Source organism: Mastomys coucha, unplaced genomic scaffold (genome assembly GCF_008632895.1).
Source record: "Mastomys coucha isolate ucsf_1 unplaced genomic scaffold, UCSF_Mcou_1 pScaffold22, whole genome shotgun sequence".
NCBI lineage: Eukaryota > Metazoa > Chordata > Mammalia > Rodentia > Muridae > Mastomys > Mastomys coucha.
Genome location: NW_022196905.1, coordinates 65480195 through 65492812, shown reverse-complemented (window position 1 = coordinate 65492812; position 12618 = coordinate 65480195). Strand labels below are relative to the sequence as shown.

Below are 12618 nucleotides of genomic sequence, written 5' to 3'. Positions count from 1 at the left end.
CTGTCTCCTAAGATCAAGATAGAACATGATGTGGATGGTGGGGTCCTTGAGAGCAGAGGCCATCAGCACCTCCTTCATCCCTATCTCCTAAGATCAAGATAGAACATGATGTGGACAGACTTTCAGTTAGTGGCAGCTGAGAAAATAAATCATGGATGTTTATTGATAAATTCAAATTGGTTGCCTAGAACTTTCTTCATGTTGACCCAATCATATGAAGTCTTATTCATTCTACTATGACACTGTCAAACAAAGCAGAACAAAACCAAAACAGAACAAAAGAATCCCACAAAAATCTATTTTCAAAGGATATTCAATTTGATGGTTAACACTTTTGCAAATAATATGATTAAGAATCCATTTTATAAGAAGAAACTTTGGAAGACTAATATAAACCTATGTTCAAGAAAATATAGTATATTTTATAATAGCAAAATCTCAGAAACATTTTGGGGTCTATTTATAGTACCGAGTATATGTATAAACTACATGGTTGATAGGAAAAAGTTTTATTAAAACTTTTATATTTTTTGTACAATGTATGTATATATACGTGCTTCCAAATATTCAAGGGAAGTTTTCCCAAAGTGATAATAATTCATCTGTGCACACTGAGATTTTGTGAGAGAACTTTTTGTTAACTTTGTGTGTACAGTGAGTATCTATTGTGAAGATGTTTTTAAGTGGAGAATAGAAAACTATAATGACCCACAGAATTGTTACACTTAATTATTTAAATGCAAGTCCTACCTTTTAGTACACCTACTTCTTCCTTCTGTAACTAGTAACTGAGTTTGATATGCTCATTTTTCTTTTTCCTCAGGTCTCATGTCCCGTCTCCGCTATCCCATTGGGCTCCTAGGCAGCTGTTTACCAGCCACATCTGGTTTTAGCTATGGTAAAGTACACACATGTGCTGAGGGAATCCATCCATCCATCCATCCATCCATCCATCCATCCATCCATCCACCCATCCATCCAGGAACCACCCCAAAGATTCTTTACATTCTCAGTTCGTTTGAAAGGTCTATCTGCATGTGTTTTCTTTAAAAATATGACTCTCTTGCTGGAGATGTTTAAATACTCTATCACCCAGGGGAATGTGAAGTCAGTAGCAATGTTTTGGTTTAACTCCGCATTTCACCGTGCCTATGAGAACCTGTCATCCTCCCATTTTGATAAATAACTACTATTCTCTGGATGTTGAGGCTGTTGTTTTCTGGTTACAAGGGTTGCTGGGAAATTATTGCTTTTCAGGAGAACCTACCAAAAAGAGCTGTTGAGCGGCTCCACTTCACCTTTGTTCAAACGGAATTGCTACCCTCAGATTCAAATCACTTTTGCGCAGGTGTGATATTTACACATCTGTGAGGCTAAATGTCAATCAGGGGAATCTTGCTTTTTTCTGACTTGTTGAAAATGCTGTTCCCTTCAATTCCTCTCATTAGTAGGACTCAGATTATACTGGGGAAAAAACAAGGAACAATGAGAATTATATTGGGTAAATATGACTATGATTCAGTGTCTCAGTTTAAGAAAGTTGGAAGGGTGATTTCAGGGTGCTATGGGTCCATCTATCATTGCTGTGTGTAAGAACTTACATAATTAGCAATGTAGTTGACTAGTATGCTCTTTAATTTCTTAGAAAAAGTTCAACATTGTTTGAACAGAATAATGCATAAGCCACACCTATTGCATAGTGAGTTTTGTTTCTTTGTTTTTGTTTTTGTTTCTTTTTGCCAAATTTTGAGCACTTTAGGTAATCAAATGAGAAACTACACATCCTTGTGTCTGGCCTCTTCCTGTTCTCACGACTCTTTTGAATTTCATCTACTGTGTTGGGTGTGGCCAGCTTATTTTCATTGGGACATAGGGCTACATTATTAGGCCTCTTTACACAGCCTTCATTGTCCCTCATGCTTAGCTCTTACAAATACTATTGTTATGGAAGCTCTCATTTATGGTTAAGATGATAAATATTCATCTATGCCCTGCTGTATGTATAGTTTAGAGAAGTTTTGTTGTGTCAAGGCTAGTCACAATGTTTGAGATTTACTAGACAGAATCAATTTTCCAAAGAATCTATACTAAATTCCATCCCTATCAATGTATAGGAATGTCAACTCTACTCTTTCACCTTTGCCAAAACTTTCTTTTAGACGTCCTGGTAAGTAGTTGATGGTATTGCTTTATGGCTTAATTTTGATCCCTCATGGTTAGTTATTTTGGCCACCTATTAGTAGGTGTAGCGGTCATTTAGATATTCCCCTTTATGATCAAATTCTCATCATCTTTGCCCTTTAAATTAGATTCTATGCTTTTTCTAGTTGGTTTATTCTTTACTTTTCTTTTAAAGATTCATCTTTATTTTATATGTATGAGTGTTTTGTCTGCATGTGTGTAGCAGCACTTCATGCATGTTCCATGCCTACAGAAGCCAGAAGAGGGAGGGAGTTGGGTTTCTTTGAAATGGAGCTAAGAATGGTTTTGAGTCAGCGTGTGGGTGCTGGAGATTGAACTCTGGTCTTCTGCAGGAGCGGCAAGTGCTCTTAACCACAGAGTCATCCCTCCAGATGACCAGACAAAATTATGAATCATAATTTATTACTATTTTCCTTTGTGATGATATTCTATCAAGAAATTCTGTGCCACTGTCAAGGTCATAAATCCATTTCTCCTGTCACTTTTACAGCAGCATTTCACTACTGGGTTGGGGACTACTTCCCAAGACTTATTATTAATAATTCTGCTAAGTGCATTATCCTAAAGTTCCAGCAGATGGCGGTGTTGCTGTAGGGAAAGTAGGTGCTAAAAAAGTTAAGCTTTCATAGTTTCAAGGGCATTATTTTAAAAACAATCCCCCCCCCCCCAGCTTGCTTATGAGAAATGAGAAATACACAACACAAATTTCACATCAAACACCTGTTTGGATATGTGTTAGTTAACAGCCTGGCAATGGATATGTATACAATTATGTAGTAGATGATTAGACCTAAGGAGGGGCTATGCAAGGCAGGAAGGGTGTTTAGCAGAGGAATGAGAATGGTAGGAGGAACTGAAATAGGAAGAGGAAGTACCCCAGGAAAAGGCAATACCCTTAACTTTAGCACTATAACAAAACTAGGCTGGGAGCATCCACATCTTATATCCCTCAACTAGTTTTGTTTAGAAAAGTACATGGATATGTTTAATATAATGTTTTGATAGTCTCAGTGCTATATATTCTTGTCTCCAAGCAGGCAAATCTTTTAACCCTTGATGTCTTTGATTGTATATTAAGTAACAGATCTTACCTGGATATCTTTAACATCTCTGTAAAACAAGGAGCTAGAACTGGATAATTCTGAAATCTCTCTCTCTCTCTCTCTCTCTCTCTCTCTCTTGCTCTCTTTTAACCATTCTTTCTTCATTTTTAACACGAGTCACTTGCCTTTCTAGAAAAGTGGGAGATAGATCCGTCAGAGTTGGCTTTTGTCAAGGAGATCGGAAGTGGTCAGTTTGGGGTAGTCCACTTAGGAGAATGGAGAGCACATATCCGGGTCGCCATCAAGGCCATCAATGAAGGTTCCATGTCTGAAGAAGATTTCATCGAGGAAGCCAAGGTGATGATGTAAGTACGAGGCCCTGACCCACGTACACGTGGCCCCGCCCCTCGGGGTCTTGGACAGAAAGAACCTGGACTTTGGAATCAGACACACCTGCAACTGGGTTACAACTCTGCCCAAGCAGAGTGTTACCATTTGTGTTACCCAGGCAAATTACTTAACTTTTGCGTGGCATGCATGAACTATGTCACCCTCAAGTCTCCAGAGTTCTTTAACCTATAAGGTCGGTTAGAATGGTACTTCTGACCTTGGATCCTGGTGTGAGTTAATGAAATGGCCAATGAGAAAGACAGGGAAAGAATATTATGTTCACCTCAGTGGTAGGTGCTGATTAAATGCTAGCTGAGGGGATTCTTGAATGAGACGACCCTGGTTGGGAACTCAGGAATCAGGATTTCCGACGATGAACAGTTGAGCGAATAGAAGAAAAACTTCTCACAGGCAGAGACGCGTGTGAGTAGAGAAGTGTGTCCCTGCTTCCTGTCATGTTACTTTCTCTACACACGTATCGGTCCCTGGTTAGAGACGGGTCATGACTCACTGCAGGACAACGTGTAGATGTATTTACATTTGTAGCCAGTAAAGCTATTTTCTTGGGACCAGAATGTTCCCCGCTGCTCTTAAGACTTGCGAAGCTGATAAAACTTACATGATTCAGGAGTCAAGGAATTTGTAAGAGTCACGAGCCCCCTCCACAGGGTAACAAAAACAGTTAGTAATTGCTAGGAAGAGGATTTTCTCTAGTGTAGCTGGCTAATAGTTGTGCAGGGAGCTCGAGGTGCGAGCGTGGGCTCGTGGGTGTATGTGGCGTTGTTGAATTGGAGAAAGCCTATTAGAAGATTAAAGATGACAAAGTAGTCAGGTAAATGCATGAGGCTAGAGTTCAGGAGAGAGGTCAGGGTGGAGGGCATGAATTTGAGAATGATCCCCAAAGATGATACCAAGAACCATGAAACTTGATTCTGTTACCGAGAGAGAAGAGTTAGAGAAGGATATCAGGAGCTGTCCCTGCCTCCCGTGTCTCAGGATGCTCTCCCAAGGGAAGACACGGGAGCTCAGGAACCTTACAAGAAAGGCTGAAAAACTTTTGAAAATACTTTAAAAGAATGAAATGCATCTACCAACTGACCTATAGTGAGTCGTGACATGTCTCTAACCAGGGACTGATACATGTGTAAAGAAAGTAAAAGTAGAGGAACAGGAACACACATTTCTACTCACACGCTTCTCTGCCTGCGTGAAGTTTTTGTCCTGTTTGTTCAACTGGACCACATGTGAGGGTTTATTTACCTGCTTTTGCCTTACATCTGTCTTATCTCAGATACATTTTGACAGTTGCCCCAGTGAGTGAATGCTTTGTGATGTTTCAGTTCTCAAATACTTCCACGAAGTTATACGGTCTCAGGTTTCTCTAAAGCTTGAAAATGTTTCCTTCTGAGATTTGCTGTCCTGACATTACTCTGCACACACGCAAACTGCATTCCTTAGCTGGACGTAAGCTTATGGACTTGAAGGATAAATCAGAGTATGTCCAATGTATACCTCCCCCTTCTCTCTGTCTCTCTTTCTATCTCACTTTGTTTTTATGGTTGATAAAAAGAACATTTCTAAGGTACTTCTCACAGCATTTCTGACCAACTGAACTTTTAAAATTGTAAAACATTAATTTGAAGTTTTCATGGTGACCTAAAAGGCATTTAGACATTGAATAATATAATTGGGGATGGGGGAAGTTTGAAGCCTGGATTGCCAAAAAAAAAGGAGGAGTAAGTATTGGGGCTGGAGAGATTGCTCATCTGTTATGGGTATCAGCTGCTCTTGCAGAACATCCAGGTTGAATCCCAGTGCCCATGTGGTGGTTAACAACTATTTGTAACTACAGTTCGACATTGGAAGCCCTCTTCTGGCCTCCATACTGTAGCATGTACACGGTACACAGATATATGTGCAGACAAAAATACCTATGCATATAAAATACAACTAAATAAATAGTCTTTTAAATGATGAGTATATTTTAATAGGAAACTTAAACTCCATGCGATTATCAAATACACAACAGGGTTTCATGCTGGTGAATCATGTTTAGACTCCAGCTCTCTCTAAATGTTTACTTTGATATGGCTTTACTCTTTAGAATTCCATTTTCTTCCTCACAACCACCAGTCTATTCTGCCCTCCCTGTTGCCTGCCTAGATCTTTCTGTCTAAAGGCTGTATATAATTTGGACAAATGGGATCCAAAGAGCAGAAACTCTTAAGACCTGAGCTGGGGAACTCCATTACAAGGATCCTAAAGCTCACAGGGCAGGAAGAAGAAAAAGAGACGGCTGCGAGTCAGACAGATGCAGGGCATGCGATGTTCTGTACTGATGACTTTGGACGCTCAGACTCCTGGGGCCATTATTTTCAGTGCATATAGTAGAAAGAAAATGCTACGTGCTCCCGGTGGTCGGATTGATGTATATCTTATCTCAAACATGAAAATGATAATTTACTATTTTAAAATTCAAGAGCAATCCAGTTCACTGGTGTGTGTGTGTGTGTGTGTGTGTGTGTTTCTTCGACAGGAAACTGTCACATTCGAGGTTAGTTCAGCTTTACGGGGTGTGTATACAACAGAAGCCCCTCTACATAGTGACGGAGTTCATGGAGAACGGCTGCCTGCTTGACTATCTCAGGGAGAGAAAAGGCAAGCTTCAGAAGGCGTTGCTTATGAGCATGTGTCAGGACATATGTGAAGGGATGGCGTACCTGGAGAGGAGCTGCTATATTCACAGGGATCTGGTGAGTCCGAGGCAAATCACCTTCCGGTGTGCACCTGCATGGGGATTGATTTGGGTACTTTGACGAATGTGCCTTTGGCTTAATTTTAGAACTTGTTTTAATTCATGCATTTTATTGTGAAAGGTTAAGTAACTTTCTTGTCTGTTTTGCAATGCTGGGGTTTAAAGCCAAGGCCCTGCACATGTTAAACCTGTGTACTATCACTGACTTACATCTTCCAACCCTGAAACTTTATTTTTAATTGCCCGTTAACGCTGTAACCATGTAGGAAATTGCTCTAAAATGTCTTTCACGAATTAACTACCTAATGAACCAAATAACTACAATGATCTTTCCTCTCATCTCTTCCTCGTTCCCTTATTTCTTTTCCTTGTTTTCTTTCTCCTTTCACCCTTTTTTCTTTCGACCAATGTCAAACTCCATAGTCACTGTAAGTATTACAGCTCCGAGGGGCAAGCTAGCCTGCAGTCTGGAGCCAAGGAATGCCATAAAGTCACGCAGCGCAAACAAACCTCATCCGAGAGATGTATTGGGAAAGATACAAGAGGGTGGGTGGCTTCCTCTGCTCTAGTGAGAATGGGCAGGGAGCTGAGCAGGAGGCGGGCTTTATATGGGGTTTTTTGGGGGGGAGGAGTTTTCTAGGGTAATGATTACCAGGATGGGGAATTGGAAGGATTTTAAGTCCAGAGTTTGGGGCAAGACAAGGGATTGGTGGGAGTGGGGGCAAGGCAAGGGATTGGTGGGATTCTGAGCTCAGAGATTGGTGGGGTTTCAAGGGTTTTCGAACCCGGAAGTGAACTCAGACCTTTTACCTATAGTCACACTTGTCCCAAGTATTTCATATATGCTGAGCAATCTGGGTGCCGGAGGTACAGCTGGGAAGGAACAATCCCTGTGAATCTTACCCAGGGGTGAAGTTGCCCTGTGTGGAGGTGGTTTCTGACAATACTGCAGGAATATTGTTGACATTCATGATGGCGACTAAAGATGCCCAGTGGTTCGGTAACATTCAGAACATGGGCTCCCTTACCCCAGACTAATTGCCAGTTCTTCCGCATGGCTTCAAGGCACTCACACGGTTTAACGCAAAGGAAAAATGTGAGAATTCTATACAAATCTCTGATGTAGTCTCTTAGAAATAGTACCGTGCTTTTGGCCTCTCTTTTCCCAGAGTGATCACGTTACAGCACTCATCCTTGGGACTGGAGGATCTCTGCGTGAGGCCGGAGGCATAGTTACACTGATTCCTGAACACCGTGGGAAACAGACTTATCTTGCCTTAAATTCAGAACATTCGTGGCTTTATTACTTAGTTTCATACACTAGCTAATTACTTAGATTTCTTTTTATAGTTTATAAAAAAGTTTTGAGATAATATAATTACATTTCTCTCTTCCCTTTCCTTTCCTTTCTCCAAACCTTCCCATATACCACCCCCCTGCTCTCCTTCAAATTCATGGCCTCCTTTTTCATTAATTGCTACTGTATGTATGCATGTATATGTATATGCATACATATTCCTAGATGTAACCTGCTCAATCCATGTACTTGGTGTGTGTCAAAACTTTCCCTGCAGAGATGCTACCCACATGTCTACTCTCCCCAGATAGGGAATCCATGATGCCCCAAAGAACGGATACCACCAAAGTCCAATATGGTGAACCAATGAGTTTTGGGGGGAATTACTTATAGAGATATGGGCTACTTATAGGAGCAGAAATAACTCAAAGACAGCTGCATTACCAAGGCCCACTCCAGCATGAGTTAGAGCTCCCAAAACTGGTAACCAGGAACACACTGCACAGCCTGCAGGCAGCTCAACAGATTGGAGCGTGTCCTTTCTGGGTGCCTCACTTGGTATGAACTTCTTCCAGGGGCTCAGCTAGTTTCTGCTTCTTCCACACATCTGGTGTGATCTCGAGTCTTCTTTGCAACTCAGCTTTAACTGAGAGGGACTCTCAGCTTTCACTTATTCTTGCTTACTCCGGCAGAAATGGGCCTAGTGAACCTGGTCGGTTTCAGGGACTTCCTGAAGCTATTTTGTTGTTTACCTTCCTGTGTAAGGAACTTCCTTTAGGGTGGAAAGTTTTAGTCTCGGAGGGAGCTGTTACACAGCAATGTATTACTTGCATGTGTGTACGACCCTTTGGCATGGTATAACCACTTAGTGTGCTTTTCCCTGGGAAAGACCATCTCTCTCTCCCAGCATTCCTCAGTTGCCCAGAGTTCTTTGTGTTTGCAGAGCTGAGGCCTCATGGGTATTTTCCCATCCACTTCGGCAACTCCATTGGTGCCATCCTTGTTCAGCCTACATTTGGGCAGGCATATTGCTGAGACTTTATGAGTGCACCTTCAATCACTTACATTTCTACATGAATCCTGTGCCCAGAATGCCCTGAGATCCTATACTCAGGAACCATAAGAACAGTGTTAAGGGCTGAAGAAATGGCTCAGCGGTTAAGAGCACTGACTCTTCTTCCTGAGGTCCTGAGTTCAAGTCCCAGCAACCACATACATGGTGGCTCACAACCATCTGTAATGAAATCTAATGCTCTCTTCTGCTGTGTCTGAAGACAGCTACAGTGTACTCACATACATAAAGTAAATAAAATCTTAAAAAAAAAAAACAGTGTAAAGAACATGGCTTGTAGAGGAAAAGTTGTCAAACTTCAATTTTGCTGTGTGTGAGCATCACCCTGGGAGCTTTGAGTAAAAGCTTCAAAGCCCAGATCATAACCAGGCCAGTTAAATCAGAACGTCTGGGGATAAAAGGGAGGCTTCCATACGTAGCCGTCCAGGTTGTAAGCCACTGCAGCTTAGCTTGGAGTCTTCCTTCCTTTGCTTACTAGCTCCGTGGTCCCGAAAGATCCAGTTAAGTAGGAAAGTGGTTTTCCACACATCACCTTCTTCAATTTGTTGGAAGAACTGCATCAATCAATATGTGCAAGTACCCAAAGCAGTGGCTGCCCCATAGTGATTGTCCTACGAGGATGCAGCAGTGCTGTTGCCACCATTGATGGTGATCACTGTTTAGTGACCCTGCCTGCACATTCCCCACTACCCAGCACAAAGAAGATGGCACAGTTTCCCATCTACTTCACTTGCTTTCTTGGCCATGAAGGTTTCTTTCCCTGATAAGGAACAGAATCAAAACTCAGTGGTTCCATGGTCCTAGGCATCCTGTCTGCTCCAGGTGGCTTCGTACAAGTTCTCCTGCCCTTAGATTAACCCATACGCTCAATTGATAATAGTCTTTATTATTCCACTTTATCTACTGCACTGTATATGAAATACAGTGGCCCCCAGTGGGTGCTTTACCTGTAGTTTGTATGTGAGATAGCTGCCGGTACTTTCTAGTACCTTCCCAGCTGGCCCCTCTGGATCGCCCTTTTAAAGCTTGTTGCTTTTGTGACCAGAGACTTTGAACCTCAAATTCACTGAAAGGAGAACAGGTCTACCAAATAGTTCATCTACATGAGGCTGGTCAAGATGAGGACCTCCTCTGTGAAGTATGCTGACAATGAGTTATTCTGACTACAGCCAGATTGGCTTTGCATAATATTTAGTTCATCGTGATAAAAATGAAGTAGAGGAGTTCAGGCGAGATGGCTCAGTGGTTAAGGATAGTTGCTACTCTTCGAAACCTGGGTTTGATTCCCAGCAGCCACATGACAGATCAGAACTATCTGTAAGTCCAGTTCCAGAGGATCCAACACCCTATTTTTGACTTGCACAGTCATAAACACCCATAGACATAAAATAAAAATAAATTTAAAAAAGAAATATAAAATTATCAGTAGGAATTGCTCTACTCACTGAAAGGTTTTAATATATAATTTCTTAATTCTTATTAAACCAATGGAGAGCCCAAAGATACAACATAACTGTTTTATCTGTCAGATATGTCAGACTTTTATCTTAAATTTTAAAATGTTAAGATGTTTTATGCCAAGTACTTACCTTATCATCTATTAAACTAATCCTCATATTTATAAGGCTACCTGTTGAAAAAGATTAAATTTTAAAAATTGTTACCATTTTGTGACATTGAAGAATCATTACATTTTGTGGCATACAAACAAGTAGAACATTAAATTATATACATCAGTAATGGACATCATCACAAAATTCACGTGGCCACTCATGAAAACAGGTAATGTAAAGAAACTAAGGAAAATGAAAATAGACACTTGTGGAAGAAGGACCCGGGGTTGATGCTTCTCTTCTTTCTCCAGGCTGCCAGGAACTGTTTGGTCAGTTCTGCCTGTGTAGTAAAGATCTCAGACTTCGGCATGGCGAGGTATGTGACACCTTTGTCTGTCTACTTTGCTCGCTTGTAAGAGAGAGTTTTGTGCTTTAAACAAAACAAAACAAAACAAAACAAAACAAAACATTTTTTTGTGTGTGTGTGAGCACATGTAAAAAGTCGAAGTACAATTCACAGGACTCAGTTCTTCCCTTGTACCCTATAAATTCTTTGTATTAAGCACCTTCCTCCCTCCCTCTCCCCCCATCTCAATAACCAACTCTTCCATTTTCAGTCTTGCAAACTGAAATTGCTATTACCTCTTTTTACTTTTCCTGCTCTGAGGAAAGTGTCCTGTGGAGAAGGTATCAGTGCAGGCTAAGTGGTCACGTGGTTGCATGGCTCAGACTGCTTTGGATTTCAGGACAGGTGCTAGTGCTACCTGGGGTGGGAAAGAGTGGGGAGATGTTTGCTGTGGCCTACTCTTGCCATCCTCTTTCAGGTTGCTGTTGATACAGCTATGGAGATCTCGAAATGGAAACAAGAATTTCTCAGTCCACTCAAATATTAATTATTAATATTAAATATTAATCAAAGATTAAGTAAATGCATTTTTCATGATAAATGTGCATTTTTGAAAGAGAAAGGGAGAAATGTATTTGATTAGGTCACCCCCCACACCCGACACTGTATAAGCACTTTTGGAAGCTGGTTTTAGTCATTGCTGGGATAAACCTAATCACACACACACACACACACACACACACACACACACACACACACACACATATATATATATATATATATATATATATATAAGGATTTTTTTTTTTTTAACATTTTGAGCTCTCCTTTTGGTTAGAGCCCCAGAAATTTAACCCTAATGAATTCCAGATGTTCTTTTGCATTCTTGGGCAATCCAAGTCTCATGGGACCATGGTACTGTCATGGAGGTGGCCTGGCTGGTCCTGTTGCAGCCATTGTCCCCCTACTCTCTCTATGTTCTGGCCACTTGCACAGGTGGCTGCTGAATGTCTACATAGAAGACTCTTCCAGAAAGTTCCCCAGGGCTGACACAGGCCTGGTTCACTGAGGCATGTCAAGACCCATTTGTTTTCCAGAGTCCTCCTGCCTTTCCTGGGGCTTTACTTAGGTAGAGGGCACCAGTTCTGTGCTGCTCTTTAGTCCCACCAACCTCCCGTGGGGACAAGAACTTTCTCACTCGGGGACCTGTCCCTCCACCTCCCAAGCATCTTGTTAATAGATGTAGCTTTTTTTCTCTAAAGTCTAGTCTAGAGACTCTCTAAATTGGTGGGAAGGGAGCTCCCCTCCTCTCTTTCCTCTTACACGGTCTTTTCTTTTGAAACAGGGTCTCTTTATATAGCTCTGGCTATCCTGGAACTCTCTCTGTAGACCAGACAGGCCAAGAGCTCACAGAAACCACCCTGTTTCTGCCTCTCGAGTGCTGAGATTAAAGGTGTGCACCGGTACACCCAGCATTACAGTCTTTAAAACATTTTTTTCTTCAGACTTTATTTTTATTTTCTGTATGTAGAGGTTTCACCTGAACGTATGTCTGTGCGCCACATGCATGCAGTGCCTGCAGAGGCCAGAAGAGGGCATCAGATTACCTGGGACTGGGGTTACAGATGGCTGCGAGCCACTGTGTGGGTGCTGGCAACAGAACCTGGGCCCTCTGTTAAAGCAGCCAGCGTTCTTAAAGCCTGAGCCATCTCTCCAACCTCACTTAAGTCGTCTTTACAGAGGAGGGGTTAAAAGTGAAGTGAGATAGAATATGTGGTGGAAAGTGGGAGTATGAAGACAGCAATAATAAATAACTTAAAAATATTATTGTATATGCAAGAGGCCAAAGCCAGCTGTTTCTTTTTCCATGTGTTTCATATTCCTGCAAATGAGCCTTAAGAAAAGTTATTCCTAATCTGTACAAAGTGTACATTATAATATACTGGATGTTTTCATATCA

General features: G+C 41.4%; 1 protein-coding gene across 3 annotated transcripts in view; it reads left to right on the top strand.

Annotated features, from left to right (window-relative positions):
• Txk (TXK tyrosine kinase) overlaps positions 1–12618 on the top strand; it is a 56632-nt gene that overhangs the window by 39218 nt on the left and 4796 nt on the right. For all 3 annotated transcript variants that reach the window (XM_031342614.1, XM_031342613.1, XM_031342615.1), the window contains exons 9-12: positions 824–898; positions 3439–3610; positions 6172–6388; positions 10624–10688. In XM_031342614.1, coding sequence (XP_031198474.1) covers positions 824–898; positions 3439–3610; positions 6172–6388; positions 10624–10688 — 529 coding nt within the window. The remainder of the gene's footprint in view (positions 1–823; positions 899–3438; positions 3611–6171; positions 6389–10623; positions 10689–12618) is intronic.